General features: G+C 43.0%; 1 protein-coding gene across 2 annotated transcripts in view; it reads left to right on the top strand.

Annotated features, from left to right (window-relative positions):
• Positions 1–5,034: 5,034 nt before the first annotated feature.
• The window catches only part of FBXL7 (F-box and leucine rich repeat protein 7), a 408,357-nt gene continuing 391,792 nt past the window's right edge, over positions 5,035–21,599 (top strand). The window contains exon 1 of one of the 2 annotated variants that reach the window (XM_036896683.2): positions 5,035–5,564. In XM_036896683.2, the coding sequence (XP_036752578.1) occupies positions 5,528–5,564 (37 nt within the window). In that variant the 5' untranslated portion in view covers positions 5,035–5,527. The remainder of the gene's footprint in view (positions 5,565–21,599) is intronic. The other variant, XM_036896682.2, reaches the window with a different exon arrangement.

Below are 21,599 nucleotides of genomic sequence, written 5' to 3'. Positions count from 1 at the left end.
AATCAAGGGTGAAGTGCAACTGTTTGGCAGAGTATGTGAATATTACAATATTTTGAACTAGATCAAATGGTTCTTTTGTTTCCCAGGGCTGGAAAGAGAACTTTCATGAGGAGATGGAGTTTCAAGAGTCCTATATAAAGTGTCCATTGTATTAAGCTATTTATTTACTTTATAATTATTAAAATATCTAGCCATTCATCATTATTGCTATGATGAAGATTCGTGTTGTATAATGAATGTTTGTTTTGAAATATAATTAAATTTCACAAATGTCAAAAGATGCTTCACTCTTTAACACATACTATCTGTGCTGAAAGCCAGGTGTGGTCCAAAACTAGGATAGCATGTGATAGCATGATATTAGTGGTAGACAGCTGTGAGAAATATCACAGGCTTTGCAGATAGACCTCTGCTCCAATCATGCTGTGCTTCATACAGAAGTTACTCAACTTCTCTGATTCGTAGTATCCTCATCCATGAAGTTGAGTCTAGAAGCACTCCCTGATTAATTTGTAATCATAAAGACAATGTAAAACAACTTAAAACTTCACAGTGGCAATAAGGATGTAAAATTTGTCCGTGTTCTTTTTCTTCTTTAATTTTACACATTAATTAATAATATATTAAATGTTCTTGGGAACATTTAATAATAATCATCATTTATGCTCTCATTTTATGTCAGATCTAAGTATTTGTCTTGCCAAGAATTCAACTTCATGTTTGATTATAAGACTGTTAATTAAAAATAAAAAAGACTAATTTCTCTTTTTGATAACACATACATTTAAACACAAATCTACTCAGAAACTGAGTTCATAGTCCACTGTAATTGCAGTAACAGCATATGCAAATCTAACCATATTATGAAATATCAAGATAACTAACGATAAGCAGGTAATTCAGATTTTTGAAGGCAAACCAGTGTGCTCAAGAGGGGAGAAAATCAACATAAATGTGAGTGAAGTACTGTTTGGTTCCTTTTTTCCTTTTACAAACTAATATTTCTTATGATCATTTTTGGCTTTTGTTGAAATATAAGGGAGTTCAGCTTTGAATGTTTCCCAAAGTGAGTTTCATGGGAGAGTTCATTTCGTCTACAGTATTCCCAGGAAGCCTGTGGTTAATGATGTGCTCCTTTGCACGCCTCGCAGTCAATGGTCCAGTTGAAGAAAGAGAAGCATCCATTGGTTCCTGGCATTCCAGCTCCATCAGTGTAGTTCTGGCAGCCTGTCCATCAACAGCACAGAGTGCAGAAGATTAACCTGAACCTCAGTGGCTCCACCCCCAGAGAAAATGGGGCAGGAGGTGTCATATAAATCAAGCTGGCTTTTGAATTTAATATTCTATTCCCACTACTCCAAGAGTGTGGATGCATTAAAATAGGTGAAAGCCCACTGAGCCACTGAAAAAGAGAGATGAAAATGTGAGTATCAAGTAAAACTTAGGTTTTCCTGCTTTTATGCTTTTCTTTTTGCATCAGGTTCACACAGGACAAAGTAAATGGACAACTTAATTTAGCAATTGGCCAGTTCCTTTCATTAATGGAGTGATTTTTCTAGTGAAACTTGGAATTTCACATTGTGTAATGGGATTATGAGTTATAATATAAAGTTAACATATATTAATATATGAAGTTTCACTTGCACTTAATGACAGTGGTATCTAACAACCAGGATACTGACAATGATACAATCAAGGTACAGAACATTTCCATCACTCTGAAAATGCCTCGCCTTGCCCTTTTAAAACCACACCCACTTCCTTCCAGAACCCACCTTCACCACAGATCTGTTCTCCACTTCTCTAACTTTGCCATTTCAAGAATTTGGGAGTCGTCAGCCCCTATTTCTTCTAGTAGTTTTCAGCTCTTCTCTCTTCCTCCTCTCCTCTGGGACTCTGATGACTCACAGTAGATCTTTTATTGTCACCCCATGTGTCCCTGCGGTTCTGCCATCTGTTCCATCTCTTTTCTCCGTGTTATTCAGATTGGGTAATATCTGTTCGATCTTCCAATTCACTGATTCTCTCCTTTGTATCTTCCATTCTGCTGTTCAGCCCATCACCAACCTATTCTATTTTAGTTATTGTTTTTTTCGGTTCTGAAATTCCCATTTGGTTCTTCTTCATATACACTGTTTCTTTGCTGAGCTTTTCTGTTTTTTCGTAATTGTTCCTTGAAGAGTTTTTTTTCTCACAACTGCTTTAAAGTCTTTGTCTGACAATGCTAACATCTTGGGTATCTTGTGTTAGCATCTGTTGATTGTCTTCCGTCATTCAGTTTGAAATCTTCCTGGATCTTGGTATCATGAGTGATTTTCCACTGAAACCTGGATAGTTTCATATTATATTATGAGACTATGGGTTATAATATAAACTTAATATATAAATATGAATATATACATTTTCATATATAAAGTTAAAACCTTCTGTTTCAACTGTGCCACCTTATAACTGCCAGGTGGAAGTAGAAGTTCTGGTGTACCAAGAACAAGGAGGAAAATGTACAGGGTGGGAAAAATACAATGGTTACCTGATACATTACTACTTAGTTTTTGGGTGACTTGTAATGCTTACCTTTCTAAAATATATCTTTTCAGCAATTGTGTTTCTTAAAAAAGGCAGCGAAAGTGGAATAACATTCTAATCATTTTATCTCTGTTCAACATTTTGTCTGCAGGTTTTTTCATTGAGTCACTACTCTGTTAGAACTGTGGTAGATACCGGGAACACATTGGTGAAAAATACACCATCCTTACTCAGGAAGCTCACAAATCTGTATTGAAAGTTATAGGGTTAGGTTTGATAACTGGGTAAAAAGATTGGGATTTTTGTTTAACATCATATATGTACAGTATCTTAAATCTGAAAATTAAACAAACACTGAACTCATGTGAATATACTGTATTTTTAACAGGAATAGTGCTTTTCTTTCTTTTTGCTTAACTATGTTTCTTTTCAAGCTTTTAGAGTGACTATGACAACATGTATCTATATTTTATAATGAGGAGGGTGGTAAGAATCAAGGTTTGTTTGTTTTAAACTGAAATTTCGTAAACTGGCTTGTCTCTATTTCCCTTTACAGCAGCCAGTAGAACCTTGAAAACATTTAGGTACTTATTTTCAAGGGAGATAAGTGTAGGTAGTCATTAAAATTTACATTTCACTGTTAGCTTTGCTCTGATATTAAAGACCCTGGAAAGTGACTCAACCAAAACGCGGGACTCCAAGATGAATAATGTCCTGGTCAAGAGAGACAGTGGAGTGGGGAAGACAGGACCTGAGAATCTGAGTCTATCTAGTGCTTAGTGGGTGACTCTAGACATTTAAACTTCAGAATTTCAGTTTCTTCTACTGTCAATCTCCTGATTTGTAGACCTCTGAAGTGGGTCTGAGAGGATCAGGGAGAAAACAACACATAAAGAAGCATGTTATCAACTCAACATCCAATATCAAGATGAGCTTCTAATGGTCCCCTGCCGTAAGGTAGGTTTATCTTCAAATAAGCCTCCAAAATTATCAGCTCCTGGGCAGTTCCCTAAGTAGTGACAGAAAATCACAGAAGGACCAGGTGGGTGGAAACAGACTTTGGATGAAGGTAATGTAGACTTCAGTTCATTCCTAGAATAGGTGTATGCTTTCAGGTGTAGCCTCTGAAAACCCAGTTACTCTTCCAAAATGCTGGCACCCATTTATCTTATTAAGGGCTCATAACACAAGTTTTTAGTTTAATGCAACAGACATGGGGAGCACATTTCATTGGCCAAGCAGTTTTGCCAGATTCTAGGTATAAAAAGATGAATTAAAATACAGTTCTTAATCTCTTTAGACTGGGGCAGTTGAAATTTATCAGCATAACACAAAACTAATCCTGTCCTTGAAAATAGATAAATTTATGATTTTTTTCTTTCAATACATGATCTCTGTGGTACGATAATATGGATTTTTAAATTTTGAAACATCATGTTTTATCGTTAAGAAAGTCATCTAAATTAAAGGAAATAAGCAAAATAGAATCCTCTAAAAGTCAAATCGTTAATGATTTCTGCGTGTGGTTGAAAATCTTTTAAGAAATAGGTAATTACAAAAATCCTGGTTCCCCATTCAGTTATTATATATGCTTATATAATATAGAACCATGTATAACATAATATGTTATCATAATTTAAACTTAATTTTAAACCTCTATTACCTGTAAGGAGAAACTGTGCCGTGTGCTTGCCTCCCTACAATGAAATTTGCTCTGTGAATGCTGGGTCTTGACTAAGATGCAATGTTGTCAAATTCTAGGTATTTACATGGAAAGGGAATAAAACATTAAGAACAATTTCCTTTTTGCATTTACTGGAGGGAACACCAAGGGCCGTTTTAAGGCTCTAGAAGTGCCACATAAATCCCCCCAAAGAGGTTGTAAAGTGTTAAACAAAGGAGAACACCAACCACAAGAAAAAAACATCATAGAAACGGGGAGAAAATACACTTCCTGGCTCGGAAGCTCTTAAAAGTCCTGAGCCAGGAAACCTCTCGCACTGGGGCGGGGACTGTCTTTGGCTCTCCAGTGACGCCCTGCCGAGTTTCCCTCAAGTTTTCCCTCCGTCTCTCCTCCATTCCCCGCCTCTGTCCCTAAACAGCCGAAGGAGAGTACCACTGTGTGTACCTGAGTCGGTCAGTACGAATCAGCCTCTGATGCACGTTTATTTTAAAAACCGCGCTTTTAAACCTAAAATAGGCCATATTTGCAGGCAAATTTCAAACGGCGCCTGGAAGCTCATTTTATAAATTGGGGACCAAGCCTGTAGAAGAGCAATAGTAAAATACAGCCAAGAGGACGCTCCTTCGCTCAAAACCGTTCACCGGCTGCGCGAGGGCCTGCGCGGAGGCGGAGGTGGGGACTGGAGCCCCGAAAAGGCGTGCTGCTCCTTTAAAAGGCCGCGCATCTCGGGCCGGCCTTCCTCCCCGGGGCTCCAGCTGTGATTGACGCTGGGCGGCGAGAGGAGGCGCCTGGCGCTAACAAAAGTCCGGCCCGCGGGCGCGCAGCGCAGGGCCGAGAGTCGCCGCTCGCTCGGGGCACCCGCAACAAGTGGCCGCCGCGCCCTCCCCTGGGAAGCCGCGGGCGCGCAAGGGCGCCGGGCGGAGGCGGGAGCCGGGGACCCCGGCCGCGCGCGCGGCTCAGCGCCCACAGCAGCGGGATCGGGGCGGGCGGATGGGGACCCGGCGGCGGCGGCGCGGCGAGCCTCTGGGCGGCCCAGGGGCGCGGGCTCTCTGCGGCGCTGCGCCCGCTGGCCCCAAACGCGGATTTTAAAAGCGGCTGCTACCCCGGCCCCACCCGGAGAAATTGGGGTGCGAGAGGGGACGAAGCGCCCCCTCCTATCTGAGTGCAGGCCTCCCACCCCGGCCGGAGCTCGACCCCCGAGCGTGGGGTATGCGCAGCTAACGGTCCCGTCGGGCGGGCTTTCCTCGGGCGGAGCGCGCATGCGGTGCGCCCCAGCAATGGAGTGTCCGGGGAGACGGCGGGCATGACGGCTGCAGGATGGGCGCGAACAATGGCAAACAGTACGGCAGCGAGGGTGAGTGGGCCGCCCGGCCTGGGCCCCCGATCGCTCCCCTCCCTCCCCTCGCGCTTCCGTGTGGGAGGGAAGGTTCTTGCGCGCGGTCCGGCGCACCCCCTGGGCACCCTGTCCTGGCCGTCGCCGTCCCCTTTGGCACCGAGTGCTCAGGCGCCCCGAGGATGCTTTCCCACCGTGGGGGTCTTTTTAAGCAACTTCCCAGGTTGTCTTTGGGAAGGCTCAAGTTGCGTTTCTGCCGAGTTTCTGAACAAACGTGCCTCAACTTTCCTTCCCTAGGCATCTGGGGTTTAGGATGATGGTTTGGCATATGGCGGAAGACGTTTTTGAAAAATAACGCTGTGAAACTTTCCCAGGTCTTTGTGCTCCTGTTCTCTGGATTTTCCCGTCGCAGAAAACTTTTGGAAGAAGTAGTTAAGTTTCTATTCTCTACTCACTGCCCCTGGGCTGACAACTTTGAGAACCTGACCACCTATAGGCCCTGCGAGGCGAGGTGTGGCTGGGGGCTTTGTCTGGGCTCTCTCGGGGCTCAAGACGGGCAAAGGACCATCTGTTACGTAGGGCTGGAAATTGCACAGAAATACTGCCTGTCAAGTGGGAACTTGGAAGTTGGGGAACTTTAAACTCCACCTACTCCTAAAGGGATGATGGATGTGTGGGTTGGCTTCTCCCTCGTCCCTCCTTCCCCTCTTTGCATAAAACCGTAGGGTTGTAACCCAGTTGATTAACAGCATGCCTCTGATAATGCATACTGCAAAGGCATTTTCTTTAGTTCAAAAGTTAGAAAAATTTGTCTTTCGTGAACTTGGCTGGAAGGGGCGTGGAAGAGACAGGGTGGGTTTTATAGCCTGTCCTCAGAGGACAGGCGGTTACAAACGGGGTCCAGCGCCTGCTGACTGGTAGGAATGCAGAATAGCTATTCACCATGTGGTGTCAGGGAAACTTCTATCATCCTGTTCAAAACTTGGAGTTGTGGCCACACAATGTGGATGTGTCTCCCCGTGTTTGTGTGTGTATTCCTTTCCAGCAATGTTGTGAAATGACAGCAGAAACCAACGCAAAAAAACACACCCACAGAACCTTTTGTTTAAATCATTCCTTCCCAGATCATGTGTAGAATTCCACATACATATGAAATATATATAATTATATATAAATGATGTCCTTATTCTGGGCAGTTATGTGAGTTTTTTTTTCCTGACAATATCATTTTTAAGAAAGTTAAACGGTTGTCTTTTTAGATAGAAAATGTGAAAGTATGCCAGAAAAGATTATTGGAGAATCTTGGCCACTCCCCAAAACTTAAGAGTTAACGTTTGAAAAATTTGTGGAAAAATGAAAGACTAAGCCTTCTTACTCTGAGTTATCACAGGCTTTCAGGGCGGACAGTGTGCACTTGTCAATTCTGGGTGTGCGTACGTTATTTTCCTTGAACACTGTGGGGCGGAAGGACACCCCAAGAGGCACCAGAGTCGCTGCTCTGCGTTCTTGAGCAACCCCACCCCCCTTCGCTCATCCTAATCCTCTGCAACTTGTTCTCATATCCCAGCGTTCCCGTATTGTACAGTGTGTGGTGTATGACGACTTCCTGTCTGAACAGCAGCGTTTTCAACCCTTGGGAAGGAAAAGGAGAGACAGAGAACTAATGTTCTCCAGCTGTTATACGTAAATGCTACCTCTGCATTTTCACTTCAGCTGAAGTGAAATTTTACTGGAATCGGATTTAGATACACTGTGGACTTCCCACAGGCAAAGCCTCTTGGGCTCAGCTGATGCAAGGCGACCAATAGGAAGCTTTGGGAGGTAACTGCGTTTTGGCTGGAGGGACACATTGTGCTTAGTTTTTTAAAATCAGTTTTCTTCTGATGCATCTTGAGGTTCCTCTGCGATAAGCAAGGAAAAAAGAGAAATCGAAGTAACATCAACTTCTTAAAAAATCTTTTCTCTCTCCAGTTCCCCTGCACCTCTCCTAAATAGAGTTATGGTAAATGTAATTGAGTATGGTCAACTTTGTTAACACAGTGTTATGGGAATGTGTGACCGAGGCATATTAGCCTGTTGGAATTTGACATGTCAGGGCCATCTCTCTTACCTAAAATGTCAATTTTCAAAGAAAATGACAGCAGCGCCTAGACACAGTATCTCTTATTAAAGGAGACTGAGGATTAAGACAGTTTTGGTAGATATAGTGCAATTAGGTATGGCATATTAAAAAGAGGAAAATTAATCAGTGAATGTGTATCTGTAGAATTCAGTGAGATAGCTCAGCTGTAAAACATTGCTGTTTGTGTATATGTACCTTAAAAATTTGCAAGTTAAGTATATTTACAGTCAACACCATCATGTAAATGTCAACCACCTTAACTTTAATAACAGGTGGTGGTGAGTTACTAGAAGGTTTAAAGCCTTGGTATTTCATATATAATCTCAGTTTATCCTGCTCCTGAATATTTCCTATATAATCTCAGTTTAACTTGCTCATGAAAAACATCTTTTTCATTAAAACAACAACAAATATTTTATTCCTGAGGTTTACCTTAGCAGGTGCAGTGGATTCCTACTTCCTGTAATTCAAGGACCAGCACATTAGCATTACCTGGGAGCTTTCCAGCAACGTAGAATCTTGGGTTCCTCTTGGAACTACTGGTTTATTTATCATGTGCATGTTAAAGTTTGGGGAAGTTCTTGTGTAGAGTGAAGAGCATCAATTTGGGAGTCTGTAAATTTGATTTGTTTCAACTTAGCCTCTGTGACCTTACTCAATTCCCCAGAAATCTTCCAGTCTTTCTTCTCTAGAAGAATCAGGAGAGTTTCTTATTGGCATTATTTGTCATGATCTAATCCTTGAGATGTAGTCATGTATTTTATTTTGCTGTTATAATGCCTTAATGCACCACTTAATGGAGATTAGCCTTGGGAAGACATATTAAAATAAATAGGGCAGTGTCTTGCCAATGGGTTTCAGCCCCAGGCAAGTTCGCTGTGGATTCAGTGTGACCAAAGAAATTGACAGCAAAACGGTCTTTGGGGTGAAAGGGTTTATTACCCGGCTTGTTCTCTCTATGGTAGGTTGAGCACTAGCGTCTCTGCCTCCTCCCAGAGCACTGGGCCGAGCTCTCTATATAGCATAATAATAGCTTATTGCCTAATGGTATGGAAGCAGCAGCCAAGCAACAGGCCAGTTACACCATCAGGTGGTTTAAGCTCAGTGAGGATCCTGGCCATAGGAACCCACACTCCACCCCTCCAGGATTCTTGCCTTACAATCTACACACTTTCAATCTTCCACAATGGTCCCTGTGCAAGAAAGCTGGAGCACTGTAACCAGATTCCACAGTAGCAACAGAGGATAACAACAACTTAGAGATAATAAAAATTAAGATACAGCAAGATTTTGATACAAAATTATAATAATCCTCAAGCCAGAGGAGGTTCCTAATAACTAAAATTATAATAATCCTCAAGCCAGAGGAAGTTCCCAATCCACAAAGACTTTAGGGGTGATAGGACACATGTTTTGATGTGACCAACATAGGTAAATCTTGTCCATCGGGTAGGATGCATGCAAGAGAGTGGTTCTGTGATAGGACTGTAGCAGGAAGGGGGTCCCTTCCAGGTCTAGTATACCATACTTTTACTCCTTTCCCCATGGGGGTTACTGAAGGGTCTATATATAGAGCTACTGGAGGTGCATGCACTGGCCACAATGATAAAACAAAACTCCCTGGTAAGATGCTCCTACCTTCTGGCCGTTCAGGAGATACTACTGTGACCTTTGGTGGCCCCTCTGCTGTTATTCCAGAAATACACAGGAAGCCAGCTTCCAGGCCTTGTCCTCAAGGTGCCAGGAGAGCCAGCCATCGTTTGTCCATGTGTCGAAAGGTCCAAGGCCATGTCCACTTCATGGAGTCTCCGGAGATCAGTGCAGTTGGTGCTGGCAGCAAGATGTTATTCTGGTGGCCAAACCTCGGTTTCAGTGATTCTTCCTTGGTTTGTACTTCCAGTTGTATAGGGGAGGCAGCCATATGTGTTAACATGTCTATGGGGCTCAGAGCTCCCTTTTGGGGTCTCTCATTCAAACGCTGTAGCACGGTCCATAAGCAGACTGACCATCCCCGCAGACTATTGGTATCTGGCTTTAGTCTGGATTTTAACAAGCCATTGTGCCTCTCTATCATGCCTGCTGCAGTAGGATTTTATAGCACATGAAACTTCCACTTGATTCCCAGCTGTCGCACCCATTCTTGCAATGTATGTCCAGTAAAATGGGTGCCCTGATCACTCTCAATCACCTGTGGTCAGCCATAGGCAGCAAAGAGACACTCCAGGCTTCTTTTGGTCATCTGCTGGTCTGCACAACGGGTAGGAAAAGCAACCAGAAGTCCAGTAGCTGTGTCCACACAAGTAATCGTATACTGATATCCTTCTGACACAGGTAGAGGCCCAATATAGTCTATCTCCCACCTGACGAGGGGTATAGGCCCCTTAGCTATTGTTCCATGTTGCTGTGGAACTTGGTGTAAGTCCCTTTTGGAGCACACGACACACTCCTGCTGGGCTCTACTAACTTCTTCGAAGGTCAAAGGCAAGCCCCACCAACGGGCTACAGCCCACATTGTCTTTTGGCCCACATGCAACAAACACTGATGTAGCCATTGGGCTACATCAGAGGCAGGCTTTCCTTCTAGCCAACGTATCTGGGCCAATTTATCTGCCTCATCATTTCCTGGGGATGCCAGTGGCAAATGACCTGTCACATGGTATACTGTAATTATTTTAGTCTGACCACAGGCCCATAAGTCTTGCCATAATTCTTGCCCCCAAAGGGGTTGGTGACCAACCAGCCAGTTGGCACGGTACCAGGTTGGAAGCCACAGGGTCAGGTCCTGATAGACACCCCAGCTGTCAGTGCAGACAGCTATAGGGGAGGGCTCCTGGCTGATCACAAGCCACATGGCCTGCAACTCTGCCCATTGGCTGCTCTTCCCCTCACCATCTTCCATCCATATTGTCTCAGTCCTAGGGTGGAAAGCTATGGCCCTCCATTTTGGGGGCTGCCCATGGCTGGAGCCATCTGTGTACCATGCATCTTCAGGTATAGGGGCTCTTCCCTCCCGATAGGGACTCTCTGCTACTAAAGGTTCAGAAGCAAGTTCTTCCTGCTTTTCACTAGTATATGTCACTGGCCCCAACAAGTGTTGGAGTTCTTCACTCAAGGGGCTACTAGAGAGGGCACTATGCTGCTGTAGGTAAGCACCCCACTTGGCCAGTGTGGGTGTTTGTGCCACACCACTCCTTGGCTTTTGGGTCCAGTCTTGTACCCACCCCAAGATGGGATAGGTGGTTATTACCCTTATTGGGGCCATTCCAGTGATGGGTTCTGTAGCCAGCAAGGTGTGATGCACGGCAGCCAGTTGTTTTTCTATTGAAGTGTATCGTACTTCTGCCCCTTTCCAGAGTTGTGACCAGAATCCAATGGGTTGGCGAGTTTGTTCAAGCAGCTACCAGAGATCCCAGCCATAACCATCTTCAGTGACGTGAACATCCAGCTCACAGGGCCTTGATGGGTCTATCACAGTCAAGGCTTGCATGGCTTTGAGTGCCCATTTTGCTGTAGTAAAGGCAGATGCACATGTCTCATCCCAGTTCCACCTGGCACCCTTTCATACCAACCGGTATAAGGGCTTCAGAATTTGTGCCAAGTGTGGTATAAACACTCTCCAGTAGCCTAGAAGACCCAGAAACTCCTGTAGCAATGCTACAGGGGGTAGGAAAGGCCTGGACTTTGTCTATAACTGCTTCTGGTATAACTTTGGTCTTACCTGACCAGATGACCCCCAAGAATTTAACAGACAAACCAGGTCCCTGAACCTTGGTGCTGTTCACAGCCCATCCTTTCTCCTGTAGATATTGCAGCAGTCTAGGTACTGCACCTTCTAGATCTGAAAGAACCGGAAGTGAGCATGACATCATCAATATAATGGTACAGCCGCACTGTTGGCAGTTTCTCCCACGTAGCCAAGTCCTGGGCTACAAGCCCATGACAGATGGTGGGGCTGTGGAGGTATCCCTGTGGAAGGACGGTGCAAGTCCATTGCCGTCCTTCCCACACAAAGGCAAACTGTTCCTGACTTTCCTGCTCAATGTCAATGGAAAAGAAGGCATTAGCAAGATCTACCACATAATGGTATGTTCCTAGTTCATGGCTGAGGGTATCCATCAAGCCTGCAATAGAGGGGACAGCAGCATGCATAGGGGGTATGACTTTTTTCAGTTCTCTATAATCCACAGTCATATGCCAGGAGCTATCTGGCTTTTTTATAGGCCACACTGGGGAATTGAAAAGACTATGGGTGGGCTTTATAATACCCACCTTTTCCAACCCCTGGAGAGTTTCTCCAATCTTTTTATGCCCTCCAGGCACTTTGTATTGTTTGGTATTAGTCATCCGCTGAGGCACAAAGCTATGGGAGGGTGACTAGCATGTTCCCTTGGAACTGCCTTCACCACACATACTCTCAGTCTGAACTCACCTGCAGTGGTCTGCAACCATAGACCCTGCAGGATATCAATCCCCAAAATATACTCAGGAATAGGAGATATATACACAGTATACTCTTTTGTGGGTAGATGCCCTATTCCCAAAGGGATTTGGGCTTTTTTTACTCTTGATAGCCTTCCCCCCATATCCATTTATGATACTGGGGGTCCTGGGAAACCCCTCAGGGTTACCATGAATCAGTGAATATTCAGCCCCTGTGTCCCCAAAGCCAGGACACATTGTATATTCACTGGGGACCAATGGATAGCTATTTCAACATGTGGCCTCCAGTACCCCCCTGGTCCCTCAGGGCAGAGATCTTGACCTTCTCCTCAGTCAAACCGTGTTCCCCAATCACCTTCCTGTGTGGGCTCAAGTGATGTTGGCTTGTTCTCCAGCAGGAATTCTTGCAAACACACAGGCCGGACTCGTGGCTCTGTCTTTGACCTCTGCCTCTTTGGTCTTAAGGGCTGGAACTGCTGCTCTGGTTTCAGCTGCTGCCATAGCTCTAGTAAGATCCTATTGGACTTTCCATCTAATTTCCTTCCATCTGCTCCTGCCCGTATTAAATCAACCCACATCTGGGTCCTCATAACCTTCATGGGGCCCTGTAAATTCTTCTTGTGAGTAACAGGTCTTATTTCTTTCCAGATTCTCATTGCCTCTGCCTCTCCTAAGTCTGCTACTGTACATGTCACCTCGCTTATGGGATGTCCTAAGTGAGGGGAAAGAATGGCCACTAGAGACCCAACGAGGGATGTAGGAGCTGTTTGAAGTACAATATTTCTCATCTCAGTAGTGAAAATCTCTTCATCTGGGTTATAATTCTCTGGACTATAGATGGCATTTCTTATGCCTAGCTCTCATAGCACCTGTTGGAGCTCAGCATATGTCTGCCTTCTAACAGGAGAGGATGGCAGATCACCCGGATTGGGCCACACAGCATGAAGTGCAGCCATAAGCCAATTGAGGAGGGGGTGACTTCCTGGGGTCTGATGTGCATTTTATAATCGCTGCCTCAAGGCGGGCTGCACTGTCAGGGAAGACAGCTTTCCCATCTCTGATCCCGACAGAACAATTCCATCCACCCCTAAGTCCCACAGATGCAGGAGCCAAGCTGATATTGACTCCAAGGGCTTCTGCCTAAACCAGGAGCCCAAATCCACCAGCTCAGCCTGAGTATAGGGGTGGAGCATAGAGTGCTCCACGACCTGGAGAGGGGGCTGCTCCTCTCTTTGGGGAACTTTCAGCTGCTGAGTCTTTATTTTCTTTACAACAACTGGGCGTGCTTTCAATACCAGAGGTGCCAGTGCCTCTGGCAACACCCCTTCATCCTGCTCCAGCTCCTCCATTTCTGGGGCTGATGGCACCTTTCTCTCCCCTCCCCTGAGTGCCTCCTCTGCTACAACCTTTACCTTTTCTACTGTACCTCACAGCAATGTTAACTGTCTTCAGAAGCTCTCTTACCTTCAGCTCAATGCTTCGCAGCTGATGTTCTCGTGCCACCTCCGCCTGTGCTTCCCTCAGGAGTGCGTCCTTTTCCTTGATGGCCTCTTCCTCCTTCAGAGCACCTGGCAGTGCTGCCGTCTAGTCTCCAAGGGCACCTTGCTGCCAAGTGCTCTTGTGCCGCCTCCTCCCGCATCAAGGCCATCTCCCTCCCAGGGAATCCACAGAGGTTTGCAGCTCACGTTCTCATGCCACCTCCTCCCACATCAATACCATTTTCCTCCTCAGGGCATCCACAGATGTCTGCAGCTCGCGTTCTTGTACCACTCTTGCAACAATGCCACTTCCCTCCTCAGGGAATCTACTGAAGTTTGCAGCTTGCGTTCTTGGATTTTAGGCCAACTGGGATTTTGCTCCAGGGAAGAGTTACGGTACCATTCCATTAATTTAACTTTCTAGAAACATAAGCGAATGTCTAAATGATTAGTATGTTCTGGTAAATTCTTTTATGGCAGACTATTTTTTTCTCTCTATCTTCTTTCAAAAAGTATAAATTTCAGCCCCTGTGTAGAAATCTGGAGAATGAGTTGGGGTGATTCAAAGCCATTAGGACCATTAGCTTTGACTCTCATTAAACCAAATAAACAAATCTCTCTGTTCAAGTGGGAAGAGACAGGCTGCTTTCCCTGCCTTTTAAGGTTTCAGAACCTCACCCTCTCTTGCTTGGTGGTTTCTTTGTTCTGTTTATTCTACTCCAGCAGGTCTGAGGCAGTAATACTCTGTTAACAGCTCCTTCGCAAACTCTTGGGTGTTGTTGACTTGGAGCTGATGAGGCCTCAGTGACAGTGCCTGGCCCTTGGTAGCTCTGTTACATTATCAAGTGCCCTAGGTCGCTTTCACCATCTCAGATCGGCTGTCAGATGTGAGTAGAGCCAGTTGCCCAAGGGCATAAATCTTCACAAGTCCATCACCACCTTGGGAAGCATGTCTTGAAATAATAAAGATGAAGGCAGCCAACGTTTATTGAAAGCTTGCTATGTCCAGGCATGATGCACTCACTGACTCCTGTAATCCTCATAATGGGCCAATGGGGCAGGCACTCCGAAGGCCCCCATTTTACTGATTAGGAAACTTACCTGCAGAGAGGGTGATCATTTCTCAGGGTGTTACAACTGGTGTTAAGTGGAATTGGCATGCAAGGTCAAGTCTCTCTAAGCTCAGGGTCATTCATTGATTCAGCCAATATATATTGACTTCTTAATTCCTACTGTGTGTCAGGAACTCTTCTAGATTTTTGGCATACATCAGTAAACAGATAAAAATCTTGTCCTTGCCAATCTTATCTTTGTGTTGGGGAGGGCCTGGAGGGAGGGGAAGTAAAACAGTTAGCATGAGTGCATGCACACAGGCACACAGGTGATGTCTCTGGGTAAAGAAAAACGTCAGATTAAAGATTATTGGGAGTTGGGAGGAGGAGGGGGTTTCAGTTTTAATTAGAGTAGTCATCCTGGGCCTTACTGAAAAGTTGGCATTTAGACCCAGACTTAAAGGAAGTGAAGGACTGATGCCTGAGGATCTAGGGAGCATGTTGATAACTTAGAACCTCTATGTTTATGTAAGTGAATACTCTTTGTGCTGGAGGGCCTGAGTCATCATTTTATGCAGTGTAGCATCTTCAATCTTCTATGAATAGTCAGCTGTAGTGGAGCAGAGTCATTCTGGCCTTTGGGCCTATATTTCACATAGTCTTTGCAAATATATTTTATTCATTTATATTATATTCTATTTTGTGACTGCTCTTGGAGTAGGGAGCCTAGGCCATGCTTTTCATGCTGCAACCAGCAGCTGTTGTCTGATTTACCAGCTATGTGAAGATCCTTCCAAAGGTCTCCCTGAATCTTAGACAGAAGTGGGTCTTTGTCTTTTGCCTCCAGTAAATAGTTCCATTCTGATGAAAATCAGAAGGTAAACCACACTGAGTCCACTGTTTAGTTCAAATCAAAGCAGTGCAGCTAACAGTAACATTGTTGGTTTGACAGAAGATATTTTCAGAGATTTGGGGAATCTTTCTGCGCATTTAAAGCAAGAGAAAGAAAAGAGAGTAATTTTTCTCTCCCCTTGAGAATCAACTCAAAAAGCTTTGTCTTAACTCCCTCCACCCTTTGAAACAGAATGATTTCTGGGTTGATTTAGAGTTATTAATAATCACTTTTGCCCTTAGCCCTTATCTTGTGCTATCTCTGGAAGCTGTTTAGACTACTTTGCATAGCTGTTTAACTGGTAGAAACTTCTGGATTCTCATTTTAGGATGGCATTAGGGATGTATTAAAATATATGACCCTGAATTGTGTTTATGTCACATGTCTTTAATAAATGTTGTAACTGTATGAGATTTTGAATTGGTATTATTGGTTAAGGATATTTGATCAGAAGCTACAGATGGACTGGAACCACACAAAGACAGCATCCTTCTTGAGATGCTCTGACACACTTTGGTGCAGCATGGTATCTACTGTGAGTGAGCCAGAACAGCAGTTCTTCCCAGAGTAATGAAGTCCACATCAGCTGAGCTTTCCAGAAAGAAGGCTTTTTTTGGTTCTGGTTGCTGAAAAATAGACATCTTCTTCCACCTATTCAGTGCATAAATCTCCTGCTCTAAGAAAGTTCATTGTCTAGCTGAGAAGCCAGGGAGAAGGCAGGGAGGCAAATGCTATTAGAACAAGATGATTGTAAGTGCTGATGGACAGGAGTACTAGGTGTGCTGATGGACAGGAGTACTACGTCTCCAGTGTACTAGGCGCAGACGTATGTGAAAAGTGGGAGGCGTGCATCAGAGGAGAGATACTTTCTAAATAATGACAGTGCTGGACAGTGTCTGCACTTCTCAAAGTATCTAAAGGATATGTGTGTTTTCTAAAACAATAGCAACAAAACAACAAAAACAGGTGAATTGGAGGAGTAGTAGCTTAGACTCTTGGGAGAAACTAATTTGTTAAGAGACTTTCTCTAATTCCTCAACAGCTTCTTGTTCTTTTTCTCATGTAGCCTATTTCATGGAGGGTGATTCCTGTGGGTTCCATAACTGAGGAACTTGGAATGCTTCAGAGAAGGGGCAGAAATGTCTGACCAGTCCAGGTCCTTCTCAAGCCTGCATACTGCAGTGAAGGACAATGGAAGGTTTTGGGCAGATACTTTTAAAATGTGTTAGTTAATACCCCAAAGATGTATAACTTTAAAACGTCTGACATGAATAATCATTAACCATTTCTGAATTTTCCTTGGTAATGAAATGTAAACACATGGTCAACATTTTCCCCAATCTGTGGTTGAAGAAGTGAGCATTGTTTCTGGAGCTGTAAATCTCTATTAGGTTATGCATTCAATGTGCTCATTCTATCAATTCCTATTTAAATTCTAAAACAGTAACAAAATGAAAAACAGTTGTTAACGCTGCATGAACTCATAATTGTAACTTTAGAAGCCTTGAGCAATGTGTAGAAATGTTATTAAAACATTTTTTGTTTGCTACCCTTTTTGTGGTAAATTCCTTTGCTGTATTTTTCAAGCAGATTCGAGCAGTGGAAAAAGAATCAAAATTTCTAGAGAAAAATTTCAGGAATTTTTTGGTACTTGTGGATTGACCTTCTGGTTGCAAGTAACCCTCTTTTTGGCAAGATGGAGAAGTCAGGAAAAAGCTACTTATATGTGCATTTGAACTTTTCGGCCCAGCTGAGTGTGTGAGTCAAGTGGTAGTGGCATCTGGGTTCAGTCCAGGACTAAGGCCAGGCGTTACATGTTCAACCGTGAATGTTAGCTCAGACCCCAGGAAGAGGTAGAGCGGTGGAAAGAATACCAGTACAAGGAGAGAGAAGAAGAGAATGCATTTAGAGAGAACAGGAATTGGAACATTGAGTGTGAACAGAATCAGTCAGTGCACTACTTGAATCTCTTTTCTTAAAAATATCTTGACTCATGGAACGAAAACGATTATTAATAGATGTTTGATAGGCTTGGCTATTGCCGAGTTTATTATATTTTTGGTCATTTTGGGAATAGTAGGTAAGAATTATAGAGCACATCCTAGGGGCCCATTGCCCCTCTTTATATTCTTGTAGTTCACAACAGCCGAGAGGCAGGCACTGATTCTCCATTTTACAGTTGCCAACATCACAGCTTCGAGGCCAGCCCCTGCCCAGGGTGCCCAGCTGGTGAGTGGTCCAGCCCTGTCTCTGCGGCTGCTGTGCCTGGGACCCCTTCCCACCTTGTCATTGCCGGGCAGCCCCACTTTCCCATCTTTGTATTTTGTATGTGTTTCAAAGAATTTCAGTGACTGAGAAGTAGCTGTTAAAAAAAAGTGACAGTTTTATGGATGAGGTGATCAAAAATGAAAGACATCTTTTGAAGGAAACTTTCAGAAGCTCATTTTACCTGGTCCTCCAAGGACAAATTAACTGCTCATTAGGTAACAATCTGCTGACAAATTGGCAGGCTAACTAGTGTCTATAATAACATCAGCAGGTAAAATAATTAGCATATTCTTTAGAGTCTGCAGAGCATAACGAAGGGCTGAGAGGCTGTCTTCCTGATCCTCCAGAGCATTAGGAACTTGTCCTTGCTGTCTGTCCTGGGATAGCTCCTCACCTGGGGTAGCTCCAGTACCTACCCAAAAAAGGGCAGAGAAAGGTGCACACATTTTCTTTTGTCCTTGAGTGGTTTATAATTATGCCTTACATTTCTCTCCAGTTTCAAAACTATGGATTTGAAACAGCCATTAATATGGGGAATTATTCCAATATGTATTTGAGAATTTGCCCTTCTATTTTGCCAGCCCCTGGGAGACTTCTCCATGAGTGTGCCTTTGAAATTGCTTTGGAAACTCTAAAACCTTATAGAATTCATCTTATTTATCATCCCCGGGACCATGGGAGGGGTGGCCATCATGATCCCCACTTTATAGGTGTGGAAACTGAGGCCTTGGCCGTTTAAATGACTTACCTTGATTTTATAGTGAGGATTAGATAGGATCATTTTAATTATAAATTTATCGCACTTTCTATTATACCATCCCTCTCCTTTAGGTGTTACAAGGAAACAAAAATCATGTGGGAGGATCATCACCAGGCATTCTTGCCATATTTTGAATTGCTTGCTCCCAAAGATGAAAATGGGCATCTGCAAGCCTAGGTCCTTTAACTGCTTTTGCAGCTGTGCTAGAAGTAGAGACTCTCACTCCCTCTTGGTCATTTCAGGCCACTGGAGCTATGCCACGGCCCAGGGTGCAGCCTCCCAGTGATCAGATTATAGTAATGATAATGCAGATTGAATTGTTGTTAGACAAATGTTCACGACAAGACGACATTATTCACTAGAGGGCACTTGCTAGTTGATAAAACTTGGCTGGGGCTTTAGGGGTGTTTCCTTCCTCTGAAAAACTGCTTGGGAGGCTTAGAGAAAGTTTTTTACTGCTGGCTAGATCACAGAATCAACTTGAAAATTGGGGACCCTCAGCGTCATGGGAGTCCTGATTCTCTTCAGTTTTCTGGTATCCTTTGCTGGTGAGTAAACAGATTTCTCAGAGGTCTTTGGAAGTGTTTCCTGGGGCAAGCCCTTAGAATGAGTTAATTTCTGCAAAAGTCATTGGGGTTCTATCATTGTGATAGAACTCTACCTTGTTCATTTAGCCATTAATGGGTTCACTTTCCATTCACTGGCCTCAAGTTTAAACGCTATTTTTTTCTATTTCCTGCGCTCTTCCCACATGCTCACCCTGCCGTGAATATAACCCCACTCACATAGTAGGTCCTCAGTATATTTTTTGTTAGGTAATCAAATGAGGTAAATGAGGATGAGTATGTAGCCACAATCTTTATTGGATCAAAAAAAAAAACAACTATGAAATCTTATCATATTTTCAGTGGACTTTTCTTGGACATTTTACAGTAAAAGAAAAATTTCTCTGGACATAAATTTTCTTATGAGGATATTCTAACTTGGACCTTTATTTTTAACAGTGCAGTTCTCTCTTCTTATGGACAAAAATAGGTTTTGTTTATTTAAGGAAAAAGGAAATATGCGTTTTTTTAGCATGAAGACATTAGCAATATTGTCGCCTTAACTCGTTTTAATGATTAGTATTGAGTAGAATACTATTGTGTATTTTTTGTTGAAAATTTCATTGTTTGGGAATATTTGTTTCAGCTGATTTGGAGATTGGGTTTATATGACACTTAAACCAATCATTAATCTAGAAAACATTTGAAGAATTCAGTCTTTAATAAATCATTCCTTTGGCTCTGTGTTTTCTCTCTCTGGATTAAAGGGTCATAGGATTATGAATCCATTTAAATTCATATACCGATTTACTTTTTTTGGGGAATTTGCATCTCTTATTTTTCTACTTTTCATTGTACCAAACATAAAAGATATTGTGTGTGTCTTGGTGTGACTGGAATGATTTCTAGTAAATCTTCTGCCTCTGGTTTCTCAGATTACTAAAATCAGAAGTGAAATAATCAGTTTGAGAAAAAAAGAAAAATATTATCGAGCTGTAGTGTGGGTGGATGTGTAACTACACATGAGACTATATTTAAATACCCCCTTTCTATGTATTAAGCAAAATCCATTACTCATTACATCTTTTTTTTTCTTTTGTAAATGGAAAGAAAGTACATATCCTCTAAGGAATTTAAGAAATACAATCAAAATTGAAGTGTCGTTTGTCTCTTTAATAAGCGTCAGACAGAGGGTCACTGTAACAATCAAGCTAAGAAAAAGTAAACAGTCCAACACATGAGCTTTTTTAGATGGAATGTGGGACAGCAACGACTCCTTTATGAACACAGGACTTGAAGTAGTTCTGTGACATGATGTCCACTTGGAACTGTATGTCTTAGTTTGTTCACCCGAAGGAGTGTTCAGCTCAGATGAGTGGATATAGAAGCTTCTTGGTGGGAATTTCACTCTACATGACCCTGAGCTGGGTTGACACTCGTTTTGAAGTGTAGAGTGTAAGTTCAGGTTTATAGGCAGCATTCATATGCTCATTTTTGTGTTTTGATTTTTAATTTTAAAGATCAACAGTTGCTCCATTGGTTGGAGAGGTTTACGTGGCCCTATTTGGACAATGTATGTTGTGCACACTACTTGGAAAAAGTAAATTTTAAGACATGGCATTTCTGTCCTGAACAGCCTACTTTTTCGCATTTTTATTTTGCATCTACTTTGCTTATTTAATTATATTTTAGTAATTTTCTCTTTTTTTCCTCTCTGTCTTGAAAGACTTCTCCTGTTGATTACCCTGCAAGCTTGTGCTGAGAGACATTATCTCCTTGGGGAGTCCTTCTCTACTCCTAAAGCCATAATAACAGGAGCCAAGCAATAAAAAGCCAATTCCCTCCCCTTGGTTGTGCTTCGAATAGTCATTTCTTTGATACGGGTTAATAAAAGCAGGAAAAGGATCATTTTTAAATGCTTTGGTTGGGGTTGCTTTACTTCCAATAAGGAAAATTGCCTCACAAAGGGGAGCACTGATAATGAAGATACAACTAACTGAATAATTATATTCTGTCTAATGTCAAAATCCCTAAGCTGCTGCCTGCAAATCTAATTTAGTTTTGGGATTGCCGTGTGTCCTCTGTAGTGTGTAGACTGAAATTTGCTGCTGCTGCTGATCATCTCTTTGCAGTTTACAAAGATGAATTTCAAATGCTCCTGCCAATTTTTGATATGTGTGGGTTTTTTCCTTAGCAGTATTTGTAAGTCTCAAGGTTAGGTAACACAAGGGCATGGGAAGGTGACCAAGTATGAAATATGAAATAGAATCATGGATATTATAGTGGCAAAAGTGACCACAGATCACCCTGCAGAGAAAGGGATTGAGAGAAAGAAGTGGAGCAGCTTTGCCAAGGTCACACAATAGCGAAGCTTTCAGATACTAAAATTGGTTTTCTTAGTCCAGCTGTTTCTTTTTAATCCATTTCTTTCTTCCTCACTGTGCCTCATACCCTTTTTTCTTCCTTCCTTATTTTCAGAAAACTTAAGGTGAATGTAGT

Source organism: Manis pentadactyla, chromosome 2 (genome assembly GCF_030020395.1).
Source record: "Manis pentadactyla isolate mManPen7 chromosome 2, mManPen7.hap1, whole genome shotgun sequence".
In the NCBI taxonomy this organism is placed as follows: Eukaryota; Metazoa; Chordata; class Mammalia; order Pholidota; family Manidae; genus Manis; species Manis pentadactyla.
This window is presented reverse-complemented; position numbering and strand designations above follow the sequence as displayed.